The 17992-nt window shown below is 67.0% G+C and overlaps 7 protein-coding genes across 7 annotated transcripts in view; 5 read left to right on the top strand and 2 right to left on the bottom strand.

The window, feature by feature from the left end:
- MICPUCDRAFT_42732 (uncharacterized protein) overlaps positions 1–4098 on the top strand; it is a gene marked incomplete at both ends in the record, with an annotated part of 7900 nt that extends 3802 nt beyond the window's left edge. The window contains 2 exons of the mRNA XM_003063396.1: positions 254–490; positions 664–4098. Of these exons, the coding sequence (XP_003063442.1) occupies positions 254–490; positions 664–4098 (3672 nt within the window). The remainder of the gene's footprint in view (positions 1–253; positions 491–663) is intronic.
- A 48-nt stretch (positions 4099–4146) lies between these two features.
- Positions 4147–5819, bottom strand: MICPUCDRAFT_45929 (uncharacterized protein; the record flags this gene model as incomplete). Its single annotated transcript, XM_003063189.1, has 2 exons — positions 4147–5145; positions 5514–5819. 2 exons carry the CDS (start codon positions 5817–5819, stop codon positions 4261–4263), a joined length of 1191 nt encoding a protein of 396 aa, XP_003063235.1. The 3' UTR covers positions 4147–4260.
- A 406-nt stretch (positions 5820–6225) lies between these two features.
- On the top strand, positions 6226–9453 carry MICPUCDRAFT_53084 (uncharacterized protein; the record flags this gene model as incomplete). The annotated part of the gene is made up of 8 exons (XM_003063395.1): positions 6226–6733; positions 6795–7237; positions 7427–7520; positions 7756–7931; positions 8279–8317; positions 8422–8616; positions 8789–9225; positions 9330–9453. 8 exons carry the CDS (start codon positions 6226–6228, stop codon positions 9451–9453), a joined length of 2016 nt encoding a protein of 671 aa, XP_003063441.1.
- A 685-nt stretch (positions 9454–10138) lies between these two features.
- On the top strand, positions 10139–11875 carry MICPUCDRAFT_36336 (uncharacterized protein; the record flags this gene model as incomplete). Its single annotated transcript, XM_003063394.1, has 2 exons — positions 10139–11070; positions 11326–11875. Coding segments are annotated over 2 exons (1482 nt in total), but the record flags the coding sequence as incomplete, so codon positions are not given.
- A 1283-nt stretch (positions 11876–13158) lies between these two features.
- MICPUCDRAFT_53082 (uncharacterized protein) lies at positions 13159–14516 on the top strand (the record flags this gene model as incomplete). Its single annotated transcript, XM_003063393.1, has 3 exons — positions 13159–13693; positions 13816–14171; positions 14295–14516. 3 exons carry the CDS (start codon positions 13159–13161, stop codon positions 14514–14516), a joined length of 1113 nt encoding a protein of 370 aa, XP_003063439.1.
- Positions 14517–14649: 133 nt separating this feature from the next.
- MICPUCDRAFT_29652 (uncharacterized protein) lies at positions 14650–17116 on the bottom strand. Its single transcript, XM_003063188.1, has 4 exons — positions 16923–17116; positions 16295–16615; positions 15697–16085; positions 14650–15592 (listed from the first exon to the last, which is right to left on the bottom strand). Exons 1-4 carry the CDS (start codon positions 17079–17081, stop codon positions 14821–14823), a joined length of 1641 nt encoding a protein of 546 aa, XP_003063234.1. The 5' UTR covers positions 17082–17116; the 3' UTR covers positions 14650–14820.
- Positions 17117–17378: 262 nt separating this feature from the next.
- On the top strand, positions 17379–17888 carry MICPUCDRAFT_53080 (uncharacterized protein; the record flags this gene model as incomplete). Its single annotated transcript, XM_003063392.1, has 1 exon — positions 17379–17888. The coding sequence occupies one exon, from the start codon at positions 17379–17381 to the stop codon at positions 17886–17888; it is 510 nt and encodes a 169-aa protein (XP_003063438.1).
- Between the last annotated feature and the right edge of the window lie 104 nt (positions 17889–17992).

Raw genomic sequence — 17992 nt, 5'->3', positions numbered from 1 at the left:
GTCGCACGCGCACCGCGACGCGCCGCCGGCGCCAATGTCCGGCGTCAACGCGCACGACGACGACGACGACGACGACCACCACGCCGCGGGCTGCGCGAGATCGCAGCACGCGACGCACGGCGGCGGCGCCAAGTCGCGCGACGCCGCCGCGCGCGCGCGCGCGACCGGCGGGATGTTCGCGCTCTCGGACGCCGCGTCGGCGTCGCGCGACTTGGCGCCGCCGCCGTGCGTCGCGTGCTGCGATCTCGCGCAGCCCGCGGCGTGGTGGTCGTCGTCGTCGTCGTCGTCGTGCGCGTTGACGCCCGCCTTTGGCGCCGGCGGCGCGTCGCGGTGCGCGTGCGACGCGTCCTTGCGAGCGCTCGCCGCGCACCTGCGCAAGGCGCCGGACGCGAAGGCGTTGCGGCGCGATCTCGGGAAGCTCCTCGCCGCGGCGTCGCTGCTGCGCAAGCCGAGCGAGGACGACGCCGCCGCGGGCGAGCGCGCATCTCAGGTGCGTTCTATACACTGGTTCCCATACGACCGCGTCGGCGTGGTGAACGCCGATCCTTAAGGACTTTTCCCGGCGTCTCTCTGCGCCCACCCCCTCGCTTTCAATCCCCGTCCTCGACGCCTTTCAACGCCAACTGACGCCTATGAACTCCACCCCGACGTTCGCTCGTATAGAACGGCCCTCACGAACGCGGCGCGTCGTTTCGAGCCGGCGGCGGCGCCGCGCTGCCGCTCTCCCCCTCCGCGTCCATCCTCCGCCACCGCGCGGCGCTGCACGCCACGCTCGTCGACGCGTGCCTCGCGCACGGCCTCGCGGACCAAGCCGGGATGTGCCTCCGACAGCTGTGCGGCGTGCTCGCCGGCGCGAGATTGCCGAGCGCCGACGCCGACGCGGCGCATCGCGCGATCGCGTTGCGAGCGCTCGCGCTCGCGTCCGAGGCGTGGCGCCGCGCGTGGACGGACGCGGGCGCGTCCGCGGCGTCGCGATGGCGCGGGGTGGACAAGCTGGTGAAGGATGGCGAGAACGCGCTCGCGACGGCGCGGCGCGAAGCGTCGCGGTTGACGGCGTGCGCCTCCGCGCCGGGCGACGCCGCCTCGCGCGGCGTCGGCGCGGTCGCCGCGGAAGCCGCGGCGGCCGCGTCCGCGACCTACGCCGCGCTCGTGACCTGCGGCGCGCGCGCTCCCGGCGCGGAGGCGGCGCAGGAGACGTTCGCGGCGCCGGTGCTGCGCGACGACGACGACGACGACGGCGACGACGGCGGCGGCGCGGGTGGCGGAGGCGGGGGCGGGGGCGCGACGCGGGACCCCCGCGCGTGGCCGACGCGCGTCTTCGCGTCTCGCGCGCTCGCGACGGCGCTCGCGCCCGGGCACCCGACGCACGCCGGGACGCCGCGGAGTCGGGAGTGCCTCGCGCCCGCGATGACGCTGCTGGCTCTGACCGCCGCGAGCGAGGCGGCGAGCGGCGGCGTCGGTCCGCTCGCGGCGGCGCTGTTCGCGCATCCGGCGGCGCGGGCGCTGCACGAGGGCGCGACGCGCGGGCCGGGCGCGGCGGCGGCGACGCGGCTGCAGCGCGCGGCGAGGGGGGAAGTGGATGGGACGGAAGGGTTAAACGTCGCGGCGACGCGCGAATTCTTTGGCGTCGCGGCGAACGCGTCGGACGGCGGCGCGCCCGCGCGCGCGGCGCTCAGAGGCGGCGGCGGCGGCGGCGACGCCGCGCTCGTCGGCGTCCCCGGCGACGTGCTCTCCAGAGCGGAGGCGGACTTCAGGGTCAGCGCGGGGGAGCTCTTCGCGTCGCAGCTCGCGTCCACGGCGCGAACGGGCGCGGACGCGCTCGCGCTCGTCGTCGCGCGGTTCCCGCCTCTCGCGCGAGGGTGCCACGCGCTCGCGTTTTTTGCCCGCGAAGAAAGAGAAAGAGAAAGAGAAAACGAAAACGGCGGCGGCGCGGGGGGCGAGTCCACGCTCGCCGCGAGCGAACGCCGCGCGCGCGTCGCGTCGCACGTCGTCGCCGTCGCCGGCGCGGCGCGATGGCTCGCGGACGCGTCGAAGACGGTCGCGTCCGCGGCGCGCGCGGCCGATCTAGGCGCGCCGCTCGCGTCGCTCGTGCCCTTCACTCCTTCGGCGGCGCGCGCGTGGGGCGAAGCGGCCGACCGCGCGCGCCAGGAGACCCGCGGCGAGGATCTCTCTCTCTCTCTCGGCGGCGCGGTCGCGTCGACGCTTCTCTCGAGCGCGGGAGACGACGAGACGCTGATGCGCGCGATCGTCACCGCGGCGTCGTCGCGGTGGGCGGCGGCGTCCGGCGGCGGCGGCGGCGGCGCAGCGTCGGCGTCGGCGTCGGCGAAAATCGCGGCGACGCGCGACCTCGCCGCGTCCACGCTCGGCGTCCTCGAAGGCGTCCTCGGAGGACACGCCCCGGGGTCTCGCGAGGACGCGCGCGAGCGCGCGGCGATCGACGCGCTCGCGAGGGCGCTCCTGAAGCTCCGCGTCCCCGGCGCCGGGCGGTTCGTCGTCGGGACGTTGCTCCCAAACTTTCTCGCGCGGGAGCTGCGCGCGGCGCCGCAGACGCGATGCGCGCGCGCGTGGCTCAGCGCGTTGTCCCTGTGCCGCCGACTCCTCGAGGGCGGCGACGGCGGGGGCGAGGGCGAGGGCGCGCGAATGACGACGACGGACAACAACGGGATCACCCCGAGCGCGGTGCTCGCGGGCGCGCTGTCGTCGCCGGCGGCGGCGCTTCTCGACGTCGTCGTCGGCGCGGGCGACGTTAACCACCAGGCGGCGTCCGCCGTGGACGCGTTGTTTCGGTTGTTGGCCGACAGGTTGGACGCCGCCAGAGGGGCGGGGTTTAGGGAAGTCTCGGCGGCGGCGGCGGCGGCGACTGAGACGTCCAGGGTTGAAGCGCCCGCGCCCGCGGCGGCGCCCGCGGCGGCGCCGGCGGCGGCGACCGCGGCGGCGCCGGCGGCGGCGACCGCGGCGGCGACGTACTTTCCGTTCCCCGGCGGCGCGGCGGCGGCGACGACGACGTACTTCCCGTTCCCCAGCGCGCCCGCGGCTCCGTCGTCGGTTCCGCCCGCCGACTCGAGAGAGCCGCGGCGCGCGGCCGCGGCCGCGGAGGACGAGGCTCGACGCGCGGAGGAGGAGACGCGCGCCGCCGCCGCGAAAGCCGCCGCCGCGGTGGCCGCCGCGTCCTCCGCGTTCGCCTCTCCCGCGACGGCGAAGCTCCTTCTCGCCGCCGTCGCCGCGGCGGCGAGCGTCCTCGCGACCGCGGCGCTGTCCGCGCCGCTGCGGGACGCGAACTCGGCGCATTCGTCGCGCGCGTTCACGGTCGTCGGGAGGCGGACGCCGGAGGACGACAGAGGGACGGCGATCGCGCGAATGAAAGCCGCGCTCGCCGAGGACAGGGAACGGCTCGCGGCGGAGCTCGGCGCTCACGCGCGCGACGTCTCCAGGTTCGACTTTGGAGGCGAGTCCGCGACGCCGCCGCTGCCGCCCGGCGCGCTCACGTCGTGTGAGGCGTCATCGGACAATACCATTAACACTGTCGGACACACATACTGTCGGACACACATACTGTCGGACGGCGACGACGGCGACGCGTGGTGGGGCCCTCGCGCGATTCGACGCGGGTCGCACCGTCTCGACGAGTCGTGGTCCCTGCACCGCGCGCGCGTGCGATGCGTGTCGTCGTCCGCGACGGCGTTCCTGCTCGCGCTCGCGCGGTCTAGCGGCGGCGGAAATGGCGGAAACGGCGGCGGGGCGGCGGGGAGGGCCGCGTGCGGGGCGGCGCTGCGCGCGGCGAGGGAACGGCACGGCGCGACGCTGCGGCGCGCGGCGGCGATCTTATCGGAGCCCGACGCGGCGGGGTGCGGCCCCGAGCGCGACGCGCTGTCGACGACGATGCGCGCGATGGGGCTTGATATCGAGCGGCTGCCGCCGAAGCCCGGCGGCGGCGGCGGCGCGGGGGTGACGAGCGGGAGTGGCGCGATGCGTCAGCGCGTCCCGGCGGGCGGCGGCGGCGGCGGCGGCGGCGGGGGATTCCGAGGCGGCGCGGCGTGGGGAGGGGGACGCGGGCGCGGTCCCCCCGGCGGGTTTGACCGCTCGCGACGCTATTTCTAGCTTTCTCACACGAGTACGTAGGAGTTTAAACGAACAGAACAGTAGTCGTAGTCGTGGAGTGGAATCGTCGCGACGCGTTGCAACCTATTCACTACGTATGACAGTGTCGAGTCGCCTCCTCGCCGCCTCGCCTCCTCGACCGTCGTCTTCGCCGTCCATTCCTCACGCCTCCTCCTCCTCCTCCTCCGGCTTGCCGTGGAGCCACTCCGCGAAGTTGTCGAAGAGCTCGCCCTCGTACGCGGAGTCGGACTTCATGCCCTGGTAGAACGCCTCGCCAACCTTGCTGCGCGCGCCCGCCACCTTCTTCGCCTTGGCGGCGGAGCGTTCCTTCTCCGCGGCGGCGGCCATCTGCGCGGCAACCTTGGCGTACGGGTTCAAACGCTCCATCGCCGCCTTGTTCTTGAGCGGGTTTCTCTTCAGCGGCGCGTGCGCGCGCGTCTTGCCCGCCTTGGGCGCGTTCACCGCGCTCTGAATCTCGTCCGAGTTGATCACGCGCGAGAGATCCGGCACGGTCATGATGGACCTCGGCGGCTTCCACCCCTTCTTCGCGCTCGACGCCGCCGCCGCCGTGCCGAACACCGCGTCGAGCTTCTCGAACGCCTTCTTCGTCCAGATGATGAACCGTCCGACGTGCCCGCCGGGCGCGAGCGTCAGGAGCCCGAGCCTATCCACGGAGCACAGCTCCACGCCCGGGATGTTGCGAAACGCCTTCGTGATGCCGTCGTCGTCGGCGTACACCACGAGCGGGCCGCGGCGTTGGACGTAGCGGCGGTTACGCATCTTCCCCTTGCCGGAGCGGATGTTCCTCGACTCCTTCACCTTCTCGACGTCCGCGTAGGCGCCGATGGACTTGAGGAGCGCGACCGCCTTGGCCGTCTTCGCGATGGACTCGACGTCGTCGCCGACGACGAGCGGCACCTCCGGGACGGTCTCCACGGCGTGGCCGCGCGCCATGAGAAGCGCGGGAACCGCCGACGCCGCGAGCGCTGAGCAGACGGCGTAGCGCTTCTGCTTGAGGTTCACGCGGCGGTGCCACCTGCGCCAGGTCTGTTTGTGTTTTTTACGTTTTTTGAGTTGGGTCGGGGAAGGAGAGCGAGCGAGCGGACGTCAGTCGTCGGCGTTTTCGTTTTCGTCCATCGATGGATCGATCGCGAGAGGGACGACGGGAAAAAATAAATCGCGTCGCGGACGCGTCCGCCGGCGACGGAACCGCGACGACGGCGGTCGCGGCCGCGACGCGCGCGCGCGACGGCGAGCGCGCGACTCGGACGCGACGTGGACGCGTTCGAATCGCGGTCGCGCGGCGTCGCGGGCGTCGCGACGGCGCCGCGCGGCGCCGATCGCGACCTGCGCCGGGTATTAGGGTTCACGGCGAGCGTCTTTTTTCGTTCGCCGCGAGTTCGAGCGACGCGCACCTTCGTCGGCGCGAACATGCGGCCGCCGCGGCACATGTTACCGAAGGCACCTTGGCCCGCGCGGTGAGTACCACCGCCGGGAACGCGCGGAATGCGAGAGACCGCGCGGCCGGTGCCCCACGACTCCGCCGCGGTCTGATGGCCGGCCTTGTTGAACACGGCGTACGCCTGGCGGTTGTTCTTGTTCAGGCCGGTGTGCACGGCGTTGACGATGTCCGGGCGGATCGGCGAGAGGAACACCTCCGGGAGCTGGCAGGTGGCGCCGTTGCCGTTCTGGACGGTCACGGTCGGGAGAGCGGCGGGCATCTTGAACGAGTTTACAGCGGGGTCGAGACGCGCGCGCTGGCAAAAGAGGGACACGGCTTTCGATGCGACGCGGAGAAAAACCCTCTTTGTCAGCAGTCCGAGTCGCGTAACGGCGTAGTACGTTTTGTAGGGCCTAAAGTATGGGAAACTAGTTAGAAAACATACGAGTAACAACTTTTTTTTTTTTTGCTTTCAGCGTGATCGATGCATCGATCAAACCAGAGAATTGATCGCCGAGTTTCAAAGGAGGCTTGACCGACGAAACGCCGCGCGCTATTTGTCGAACTTCGCGCGTTCGACCGCCACACAGGCAGAGCTCACCTTCATCGTGAGGTTCCGGCGTCGCGACCGAGGGTCTCCCGAAGCGCGCGCGCGCCGTCGGTCCCACCACCACCCCAGCAGCGCGATGGACGTCGCCGCGTTCCTCGCCGCGTCGAAGGCGCATCCCCCGCCGAGAGCGGACGGCTCCGACGATCCGTCGAGCCCGCCGATGACAACGTTCGCGTACGGCACCGCGGGGTTCCGCCTCCCCGCCGAGCTCCTCGACTCCACGATGTTCCGATGCGGCGCGGTCGCGGCGATCAGAAGCGCCGCGACCGGCGCCGCGACCGGCGTCGTCGTCACCGCGTCGCACAACCCAGAGCGCGACAACGGCGCGAAGCTCGTGGACTTTCACGGCGGCATGCTCCCGCCGCGATGGGAAGCGATGGCGGAGGCGCTCGCGAACGCGGACGGAGACGCGGAGACGACCGCCGCGCTCGAGGCGTTGATCAACGACGACGCCGCCGCCGCCGACGACGGGAGTGCTCATCACCACGTCGCCGCCGCCGTCGCCGGGTCGACGCCGCCGACGGTGTACCTCGCGAGGGACACGCGCGCGAGCGGCGAGGCGTTGGCGGCGGCGGTGCGGTCAGGTGCGTTCTATACACTGGTTCCCATACGACCCCGTCGCCGTGGTGAACGCTGATCCTTAAGGACTTTGCCCGGCGCGTCTCTCCGCCCATCCCTTGCGTTCAATACCCGCCCTCGGCGCCTTTCAACTCCACCTGACGCCTTTCAACTCCACCCCAACATTCGCACCTGTCCGCGCGGAAGGGATCGCCGCCGCGGGGGCGCGATGCGTCGACCTCGGTCTGATGACGACGCCGCAGCTGCACTACGTCGTGTACGCGGCGAACCGAGGGATGCCGTGCGGGGAGGAGGATTACTTCGAGCGGCTCGCGGGCGCGTTCAAGACGCTCGCGTCGTCGTCGACCGCGACAGCTGGCGACGAAGACGCCGACGATCGAACGGAGATCGAGACCGAGACCGTCTTCGTGGACTGCGCGAACGGCGTCGGCGCGGCGAAGCTCCGGACGCTCGCGTCGCTCCTCGGACCGGAGATGCTTCCGCTGTCGCTTCGAAACGTCGGCGGCGAGGTGCGTTCTCCTTACACTGGTTCCCATACGACCGCGTCGGCGTGGTGAACGCCGATCCTTAAGGACTTTTGCCGGCGCATCTCTCCGCCCAGGGTCCCTCGCTTTTAATCCCCGCCCGCGTTACCTTTCAACTCCACCTGACGCCTTTCAACTCCACCCCGACGTTCGCTCGTATGGAACGACCCTCAGCCCGGCGACGCGCTGAACGACCGCGTCGGCGCGGATTTCGTGCAGAAGGAAAAACGCGCGCCGACGCGCGGCGGCTTCGACGCGTTGCCCCCCGGTGAGACTATGGCCTCATAGAGACCGACCGCGCTTCCCGTGCGAACTTCAAACTTCGAACTTCGCGTCGCGCGCCGCGCCGATCCTCGAGGACGGACTCGACCTGACCTGACCTCCGCCGTCGCCGCGTCGCTCTTCGCTCGCGCTTCCCTTTCGAAATTCGACCGGCGAAGAGACGTTACGCTGACCGACGCGTTCCCGATCATCTCGTCTCGTCCCGCGCGCGACTCCTCAAGGCGCTCGGTGCGTCAGCGTCGACGGCGACGCGGACAGGCTCGTGTACTTCACGAAGAAGCGCGCGCGCGCCGGCGACGACGACGACGACGCGGACGCGGACGCCGCCGCGGTGTCGCTGTTCGACGGGGATAAGGCGCGTTCTACACACCGGTCCCCGTACGACCGCGTCGGCGTGGTGAACGCCGATCCTTAAGGACTTTTGGGTCCCGGCGTTTCTCTCCGCCCACCCCTCGGTTTCAATCCATGCCATCGACGCCTTTCAACTCCAACTGACGCCTTTGAACTTCACCCCGACGTTCGATCGCTCGTATGGAACGACCCTAAGATCGCGTCTCTGATCGCGTTCCACGTCGCGGACCTGTTGAGACGCTCCGGCTGCCTCGCGGCGCTGCGCGTGGGCGTGGTGCAGGCGCGTGCTTCGTTTTTCACCCGCCCGCCCGCCGCTCGGTTTCAACATTCGTTCGATCGATCGCGCGCGCGGGTCCCTCCCTTTCGACTGACCGATGGACCGCCCCCTCGCAGACCGCGTACGCCAACGGCGCGAGCACGGCGTTCGTTCAGGTGCGTTCTATACAAAAGTTTTTCACCCATCGCCCGGTTTCAACACTTGATCGCTCCCCCTTTCAACTGACCGGTGAACTATTTTTGTATGGAACGACCCTCAGGAGTCGCTCGGACTCGAGACCAGGTGCACGCCGACCGGGGTCAAGCACCTGCACCCGGTCGCGGAGAGCTTCGACGTGGGCGTGTACTTCGAAGCGAACGGGCACGGCACCGCGGTGTTCTCGGACGAGGCGACGGCGGCGATCGACGACGCGGCGGCGCGGTGCGCGGCGGACGCCGACGCCGCCGAAACTGATGTGCGTTCTATACACTAGTCCCCATACAACCGCGTTGGCGTGGTGAACGCCGATCCTTAAGGACTTTTCCCGGGGTCTCTCTCCGCCCACCCCTCGCTTTCAACGCCCGCCCGCGTTGCCTTTCAACTCCAACTGACGCCTTTCAACTCCACCCCGACTTTCGCTCGTATAGAACGGCCCTGAAACCGAAACCGAAACCGAGACCGAGTCGTCGAAAGCGTTGCGGGAGCTTCGAGCGCTGACCCGCGCGATCAACCCCGCGGTCGGGGACGCCCTGAGCGGCGTCCTCGTCGTCGAGGCCATCCTCCGCGCGCGAGGGTGGGGCCTGGACGACTGGGACGCGCTCTATCGCGACCTGCCGTCGAGACAGTCGAAGGTTTCGGTGAGAGACCGCGCGGCGATAACGACGACGGACGCGGAGCGCCGAGCGACGACGCCGGAGGGGATGCAGGACGCCATCGACGCGGCGGTGCGGATGGCGGGGAGCTCCGCGCGCGCGTTCGCGCGACCGAGGCGCGTCTCTCGCTCGCTCGTCGACCCTACTAGCCTCTCTTTCGTTTTTCTCTCCCCGCCGCTCGCGCCCGGTCTGGTTGGTGGTTTCGGTTTCGCGTTCGACCGCGATGCCGTTCAAATTGACCGATAACTTACCGCGATGCCGTTCAAACTGACCGAAAATCGATCGACCAACCCTCGCGCCCGAACCGCGTCCGCAGCGGCACGGAGGACGTCGTCAGGGTGTACGCCGAGGCGGCCACGGACGCGGAGGCGGACGCGCTCGCGAGGGAGGTGTGCAGGATCGTGCACGCGCGCGCGGGAGGGGTGGGGGATCCCCCGTGACGACCGAGGGACTCTTCGCGCGACGCGGCGCGACGAGAGCGAAAGGATGCAGTGGCCAAAAAGTACAACACGTAGATTCTCCAAATTCGGTAATTGTCCCTGATGAACGCCCGCGGAATCGACGCGTCGCCACTCCGCCGCCGCGCGCGCGTCATCGTCGTCGTCGTCGTCGTCGTCGTCGTCGTCGTCGTCGTCGCGGAGCGCGCGCCGCGCCGCCGCTCGAGCTCGGTCCTCCTCGCGTCGAGCTCGCGTCACGTCCGCGTCGCGCCGACCGCCGTCGCGGGTCGGATTCATTCCGAACTCTCGGACGACGGACGGCGGCGGGACGAATCGGATCGATCGAGCGGGGGGGATGAAATTCGCCGCGGCCGCCGCGGCGAGCATGCCCGCGGGCGTCTACTTCTCCGACGTCGTGACGCACCTGACGTACGAGAACTTCAAGGCGGCGCTCACCGCGGAGATGATCGTGCTCTGTCTCCTGTTCTTCGCGTTCAAGCTCGGATGGTGCGCCAAATTCCCACCGTAATCTAATCGCCGGTGCCGAGCGTTCCAATTCCGACTCCGACTCCGACTCCGACTCCGATTCCCCCCGAACGGCCGCCGACGACGCCCCCCCCCCCCCCTCCCGACCTCGCCCAGGTGGCTCAAACCCGCGCCCGAGTCCGAGGACGTCTGCGTCTCGAGGATGATACGCGCGCTGAACGACGAGACGTTCGACCAGTCGGTGTTGGAAGCCGCCAAGCTCAAGAAGATCTTTCACGAGCGTCTCCCGTCGTGGATATCCTACCCGGACGTGGACAGGGCGCCGTGGCTGAACCGCGCGGCGCGGCAGATGTGGCCGTTCCTGAACAAAGCCATCTCGAACAGCGTGGTGTGGTCCGTGGAGCGGCCGCTGAATCGGCTCGTGGATCGCTCCGGGCCCATCTCTTCGTGTAAATTCTCAAAGTTCACGCTCGGCCTCGAGCCGCTCATATTCGTGTCGGTGAAAGCCGTGGACGAGGTCCCGAACGAAATCGGGCTGGACATCGAGTTCAAGTGGGCCGCGCTCGAGCCCGAGGTGCAGCTCGACGTCGGGTTGTTCGACGCGCTGAAGCTCCCGTTCGCGATCGAGAAGATCGAGGCGTTCGGGACGATTCGCCTGGTCTTCGGACCGCTGTGCGAGTGGTGGCCGACGTTTTCGGACATGCAGATCGCGTTCATCGGGAAGCCCACGATCAACTTCAACCTGCGGTTAGTCGGCGGGGACATCACGAAAGTTCCGAAGGTTGAGAAATCGCTCTCGAAGCTCATCAAGAACGCGATATACAACCTCATGGTGTGGCCGAACAGATTGGACATTCCGATCACGGAACAAGACGGCTCGATTCGCATTCACCACACCGGCATCCTTCGCGTGACGGTGTACCGCTTTCACGGGATCTACCACAGCGTGAAGAAAGTCCCGAAGCCCGCGCTGGAGATTCAGCTCGTGGACGGGGATTACGAGAAACCGAAAGTGAAGCGATACACGAAGACGTCGATCCACGACCCGAAGACCGACGCGGTCGGCGAGTACGTCGTAGAGGAGACGTTTGAGATTCGCGTCCACGACATACGCGCCGCGGAGCTGAAGTTCACGTGCGTGGACACGGCGAAACTGCAGATGAGTTCCTTCGTGAAGAGAAACAGCAAGGCGATGAAGAAGCTGAAGAGAGCGATGCCGTTGCTGCGACGGAAGAAGAAGACGAACACGAAGCAAGCCGCGCTGATGGAAGGCGCGTTTGATTTCGATTTGAAAACGAAAGAGAAATCTAAAGACACGGTGCTGAACACGCGGGATAGCAAATCCTCGAGCGCGATCGAGGGCGAGAGAGCGCTGAAGACGCAGAAAAGAGGCACGATCGGGTCGTGTCGGTACGAGCTCGGCCCGCTGATCGAGACCCCGAACGCGGAGGTGCCAGAGGACATGAAATTTGACCGCCCGTCGAAGAGCGCGTCGCACCTCAAAGACGACAAACCCGGCATCGTCTTCAGCTTACACTACCTCCCGTTCGAGAACGAGTGGGACATCGAGAACAACATCAACGTCGGCATGCAGATGCCGGAGTTGGACCTCGAGAAGCTGCTCGCGACGGGCGGTCTGGATCAGTTCTGCGGCGTGTTGCACGTCACGTTGAACCGCGGTGACCGCCTCGTCGCGCGCGACGCCAACGGCCGGAGCGACCCGTTCGTTCGGTTCTCCATGGGTAAGCAGCACCAAAAGTCGAGCGTGAAGTACGAGACGCTGAACCCGGTGTGGGACGAGGAGTTCGACTTCATCATCGGCAAGCCGGAGCTGGAGAACAACCTCAAGTTGCGGTGCGAGTGCTGGGACTTGGACTCGTACGGAAAGCGAGATTACATGGGGATGTGCTCGTTCGACACGAAGCGCATCATCGCGCAGCTGCTCATCAAAGGCGGCACGGGGCAGAACATCAAGGTCACGGAGGAGCTCCAAGAGACGCCCTCGGGGCGCCTGCACGTCCAGTTCGAGTTCTTCAGCGTGATCACGAACCGCGCGCTCACGGAGTCGATCGCGGAGAAGAGCGCGGCGGCGCAGCTCGCGAACGATCTCGCCGACGCCGAGGTGCAAAAAAAGCAGAGAGGGTTTTCGTTCAAGAAGCTCTCCCCAGCGGAGGAAGCGCGCGTCGCGGAGGAGGCGAAGAGGGAGATCATGGAGGGGATGGACGACGCCGCCACGGGGGGCGCGAGGGCGAGCGTCATCGCGCCCGCGCGCGCGACGCGAGATCCGTCCCGTAAATCCTGGCCCGACGACGACGACGACGACGAACCGTTCGGGAGGCTAAAAAGAAAAACGTCGGCGGCGAGAGACGAGAAGCGCGAGACGTCCGCGACGTCGAAGGGGATTCTGAAATCGCCGAAGAAAACGTCCGCGCAGGACGTGTCCTCGACGATGTCGCCGTCGATCCGCGACGGCGGCGGCGGCAGCGCGAAGCTCGGCGACGGGCGGATGAACGCGAACGCGAAGGCGAAGGCGTCGCCGAACAGGTTGAGGTGCGTTCTATACACTGGTCCCCATACGACCGCGTTGGCGAGGTGGACGCCGATCCTTAAGGACGTTTGCCGTCGTCTCTCTCCGCCCACACCACGCTTTCAATCCCCGTCCTCGACGCCTTTCAACGCCAACTGACGCCTTTAAACTTCACCCCGACATCGCTTTGTATAGAACGACCCTAACGCCGGACGGATGGTCGAGAACCGACTCGCTGCGGTACACGTCCGTGAAGGACATGCAAGTGTCGTACAGCAGCGACGAGGACGAGAATTTGTTCGCGTAGACGACGCCACCCTAGCTGCAGTAGATGAACATATTATGTAGACGTTCGACGTACTGTATTACATGCTGCGCCGCGCAAACGGATGAAACGCGAACGCGGCGGCCGGGACAACTTTTTTTTTTTTCCGTGCTCGTATCGCACCTGTGCTCGCACCTGGACGGGTCTCGGACGCCGCGAGGGCGTTATCATAACCTTACGAACGAACCACGACGAAAACGAAACTTTAAGAAAGCAACAACGACGCGTCGGTTCTATCGCGCCGTCGTCCTCGCCGCGGCATATCGCCGCGCACACGCCGCACGCGTCCACTCGCCCATCGAGCGCTCTCGCGCCCGCCCATCCCTTCGCCTCTCTCTCTCTCTCTCACTCTCCACTCTCTTCGAACACGATGCTCTCCGCCGTGTCCTCCGTGTCCTCCGCGCGCGCGCGCTTCCCCGCGGTCGCGAGGACGTTCCGCTCCGCGCGAGCGAGGCAGGTCGCGCTGCACACGCGCGCGTCGTCCGCGGAACAGGCGCGCGCCCGTCCCCGCGCTCCTCCTCCGAGCTCGCGCGCGTCGTTTCCGTTCCGTTCGCGCGTCGCGTGGCGTCGCGCGCGATACGACGACGCGTCCCCGGAAGACGCGCGGCTGGACGCGCCGCGGTCGTTGTTCTTTTTCCCCGCGAGCGCCGCGTACGTGTACGTGTACGCTTTAGGTCTCGCCGACGCCGTCTCCTCCCCCTTCCCGGCGTCGTCGTCGTCGGCGTCGTCGTCGTCGTCGTCGTCGTTGTCGCAGCAGAAGTCCGAACAGAAGGTGCAAGAACAACAGCAGCCGCAGCAGAAGCCGCCGCAGCAGACGCCGCGCTATTCGCGAGAGTACGCGCGGAACCCCTACGCGCGGTTCTCGATGTCGCCGGATCCGTGGAACGAGCTCGCGCAGCTCATGGGTGCGTCGACGGGTTTGGCTTTTTTTTTAAAGTTTGGTTTTACGTCGTCGGTCGCGCGTCGTCCGTCGACGACTCACGCCGCGTCGACTGATCGATCGCGCACGCGTCTGCATCGAACGCAGAGATGAGAATCCCCCGCCGCTTCCTCACCCCAGGGTTGCTCGGGGGGGACATGGGGACGGGTTCCTCGCTCGGCGCCGGTCCGATCCCGCACCGCGACAGCGTCGGCCGTCTGCCGAATAACTTTGACTTCAACATGAACATCATCGAGACGAAGAAAGGGTACGAGTTCACGGCGGACCTCCCGGGGCTGTCCAAGGACATGGTGAACGTGGAGCTGGACACGGACAACGACATGCTCATGATCAGCGCGGAGCGCGCGGAGCGACACGAGGAGGTGCGTCCCCCGGAGGATTTCCGCGACGTCACGGAGAGCAGAGGGACGTTTTTGGTGCACGAGATTCACCCGGACGTTCCGGTGTGTGTCGCGTCCGCTCACGTCGCGCGAACCGACGCGACGGTTCACATCCCTCCCTCCCTCCCTCCCTCCCTCCCTCCCTCACGCTCACACTCACGCTGACCTCTACCCGTACCGTATCAGGAGGACGAGGACAAGGACAGCGGATTCAAATTCCACGTCTACGAGCGTTCGTACGGAAAGTATCAGAGGCAGTTCAGGATGCCGGAGAACTCAATCTCGGACCCTGGGAAGCTCGACGTCACGCTGAAGAACGGCGTGTTGACCGTGAAAGTCCCGAAGAAGCCGGACGCGATCGACAAGGCGGATAAGAAGAACCTGAAGAAGATCGCGATCAAGGGATGAACGACGCGATGAGTCGAGGACGACACGACGAAGAACATTCAGCCACCCGCGACTCGGTCGCGCGACGAACGAACGAACGAACGAACGAACGACAGTCAGAAGCACGCGCGCGCGCACGACACGCCCGCGAACGAAAAGAACGAAGAAAAGAATGATACAGCACAGAAGTACATCGAACGCGTCGCGTTTCATCATAACGATCGATCGACGCGCCGCGCTCGCTACGCGCGACTAAAAAATACCTCCGCGCAAATCCAAAAATCCCGTCCCCCCCCGCTCGCGGCGCCTTTCCTCTCGCTCCTCCTCACTCCCACTCCACCGTGGACGGCGGCTTGGACGTGATGTCGTACACGACCCTGTTCACGTTACGCACCTGGTTGCAAATCTTCGCGCTGACTTCCTGGAGAAACTTCGGCTCGAACTGGAACCAGTCGGCGGTCATGCCGTCGCTCGAGGTGATCGCCCGCAACCCGACGACGTGCGAGTGCGTCCTCTGATCGCCCTGCACGCCGACGGACTTGATCGGCAGGAACACCGCGAACGCTTGCCAGATTTGATCGTACAGCCCCGCGTCTTTGATCGCGTTGATGTAAATCTCATCCACCGCGCGGATCGTCTCGAGCGCCCCCTCCGCGCAGACGTCGCCGAGGACGCGCACCGCGAGTCCCGGGCCTGGGAACGGGTGCCGAGAGATGAACGCCTTCGGGACGTCCATGATCAGACCGAGCTTCCGCACTTCGTCCTTGAAGAGCATCCGCAGCGGCTCCACGAGCTCGAATCCGAGCTCTTTCGGGAGCCCGCCGACGTTGTGGTGCGATTTGATCGTGTGCGAGTGCTTCTGGTCGCTTCCCGGCGGCGGGCACGACTCGATGACGTCCGGGTACAGGGTCCCTTGCACGAGAAACGTCGGCCGGACGCCCGTTTTGTTCTCCACCGTCTGCTTGTACTCCTTAAACACCTCGATGAACGCCGCGCCGATCGTCTTGCGCTTCTTCTCCGGGTCCGTCACGCCCTTGAGCTTCCCCAGAAGCCGTTCGCTGTCGTCGATGCACGTCACCGGAAGATGCAGGTGCTCTCTGAGGGTCGTTCCATACAAAAAATATTCATCGGTCAGTTGAAAGGAGACGCGATCAAATGTTGAAACCGGGCGGTGGGTGAAAAACTTTTGTATAGAACGCACTTGAACATCGTCATCACGCGCTCTTGCTCCTTGTACCGCAACAGACCGTTATCGACGAAGCAGCAGTGCAGCCGGTCGCCGATCGCCTTGTGCACGAGCGTCGCCGCGACCGCGGAGTCGACCCCACCGGACAGCGCGCAGATCACGTGCGCGTCCGGGCCAACCTTTCGTCGGACGATCTCGAGCTGTTCGTCCAAAACGTTTTGCATGCTCCACCCCGCGGTCACCCCGGCGACGGTAAACAAAAAGTGCGACAGCGTCTCCTTCCCGCGCTCCGAGTGCGTCACCTCCGGGTGATACTGCAGCCCAAAGATCTTGCGCTTCGCGTCCTCGATCGCGACGACCGCGCCGGCGTCGGACTTGCCGACGCACTCGAAACCCTCGGGCAGCTTCGGGTCGTTCCATCGCGCGAAGCGACGAATGGACGTCGGGGTGGAGTTAAAAGGCGTCAGAAGCGGAGTGGAAAGGCGTCGAGGCGTGTCGGGATCGAAAGCGAGGGACCCTGGGCGGAAAGAAACACGCGCGCGCGGGACCCGAAAGTCCTCAAGGATCGGCGTGCACCACGCCGACGCGGTCGTATGGGGACCGGTGTGATAACAGAACGCGCCTTCGTCGCCTCGTCGCCGTGGCTCATCCACACCATCTGCGACGTGCTGTCGCCCTCGTTGCCGTACAGGCTCGACGCGTTCACCGTGTGCACGGGCATGCGGCCGTACTCCGCCTTGTCCGCGGACTTGACCTCGCCGCCGAGCTTCTGCACGATGAGCTGCATGCCGTAGCAGATGCCGAGGACGGGTATGGAGTGCGATTCGCAGTGGTCGAAAAAGGTGTCGGGGACGGTGGGCGCGCCCTCGACGTGCACGGAGTTGGGGCCGCCGCTGAGGATGATCACCTTGGGGTTCAAGTCCGTGATGCGTTTCTGTGGGGCGCGAGGAGGGAGGGAGGGAGGATGGTGAGCGGCGGCGGCGGCGACTCGATCTCGGCGAGAGCTAGGGAACATAAAAAAGATTTGAAAAAGCGTTCGATCGGATCGATCGGATCGGTCGATCGATAGATCGCGCGCGTCGGCGGGCGGCGAGGGTGTTTGCCCATACGAGAGATCCGCGACGGAGGACGGATCCGCGCGCGTCGGGAGGCGAGACGAGGAAGAAGACGGCGAGGAGGACGAGCGCGAGAGGCGAGCGACGACCGGCCGAAGATGCCCCCCCGCGCGCGCGCGGACGCACCATGTCGACGTCTCCCGGCAGGAGGACCGCGTAGACGCCGAGCTCGCGCACGCGACGCGTGATGAGCTGCGTGTACTGCGAGCCGTAGTCGAGGACGACGACGGTGTCGACGCCGCCGAGGCTCAGGCGCGCTTTCTTCGCGGGGGATGGGTCGGCCATTGCGTGGGCGTTCGGCGTGGCGGCGCGAGATCGGGCGGCCGACGGAGTGCGCGCGGAGGGAGGAGAACTGCGTTCTGTTTGAAAAAAACCGATCTCGACGACTCGGGTTTTCACCCATCCCTCATCAGTTTCAACATTTGATCGCTTCCCCTTTCAACTGATGACCGATGAACTTTTACATCTGTGACCCTCAGCTGCCGAGCCGAGCGCGCGAGACCGGCGCTGCAGATGCAGATCTAGCAGACGCCGTGATCGCTGTCGCCGCATCACATCGCGCTTCGCGACCGCGCGCACACCATGTCGACGGTCGCGCGCGTCGGTTCGCTCGCGGCGACGAGGGGCGGCATCGCCCTGCCGTCCTCGCGCGCGCGCGCGAGGACGCGTCGCGGCGGCGTCCGCGTCCGCGCCCCCGTCCCCCGCGCGGCATCGCGCGGGGGCGACGACGGCGAGGAGAACTCGGGGAAGAAGCGAGAGCGAGAGCGCGGAGAGGGCGGCGACGGCGACGCGGAGACAGACGGCGTCGACTGGAAGGGCGTCTTCGGCGACTCCATCGACGAGGCGAAGCGGCAGTTCATGGAACCGTTGGGCTCGCCGAGCGATTACGTCGACATGATGGACGTCCCGCGGCGGAGGAAGGACGAGCGATCGAAGAAGAACGCGGAGGAGTACGGCGCTCTCGATCCGTGGTCGTCGAACGCCTTCACGACGTACGGGTTGATATCCGTCGCGGTGCTTCTGTTCGTGTTCGTGGTGATCATCGGGCCGCCGCCGGACACCAACGGACGGTGCTCGCTGCCGTGGTGCTGACGATCGTGCTGACGCGCGGGGGCGGACGCGAGGGCGGACGACGACGACCTCGAGCGATGACGATGATAAATAAGTCCTTAAGGATCGGCGTTCACTACGCGAAC

Source organism: Micromonas pusilla, assembly GCF_000151265.4.
Source record: "Micromonas pusilla CCMP1545 genomic scaffold MICPUCscaffold_14, whole genome shotgun sequence".
In the NCBI taxonomy this organism is placed as follows: Eukaryota; Viridiplantae; Chlorophyta; class Mamiellophyceae; order Mamiellales; family Mamiellaceae; genus Micromonas; species Micromonas pusilla.
Note: the sequence above shows the minus strand (reverse complement) of the source record. Positions and strands in the feature narration are given on the sequence as shown.

What these genes read in the sequence shown, in the direction of transcription:
- MICPUCDRAFT_29652 (XM_003063188.1), bottom strand. Translation starts at nt 17,081, where the DNA reads ATGGCCGACCCATCCCCCGCGAAGAAAGCGCGCCTGAGCCTCGGCGGC. An exon ending in TGCCGGGAGACGTCGACATG is followed by an intron (nt 16,616 to 16,922) that starts GTGCGTCCGCGC and finishes CGCGCCCCACAG; the next exon opens with AAACGCATCACGGACTTGAA. An exon ending in CGCGTGATGACGATGTTCAA is followed by an intron (nt 15,593 to 15,696) that starts GTGCGTTCTATA and finishes AACGACCCTCAG; the next exon opens with AGAGCACCTGCATCTTCCGG.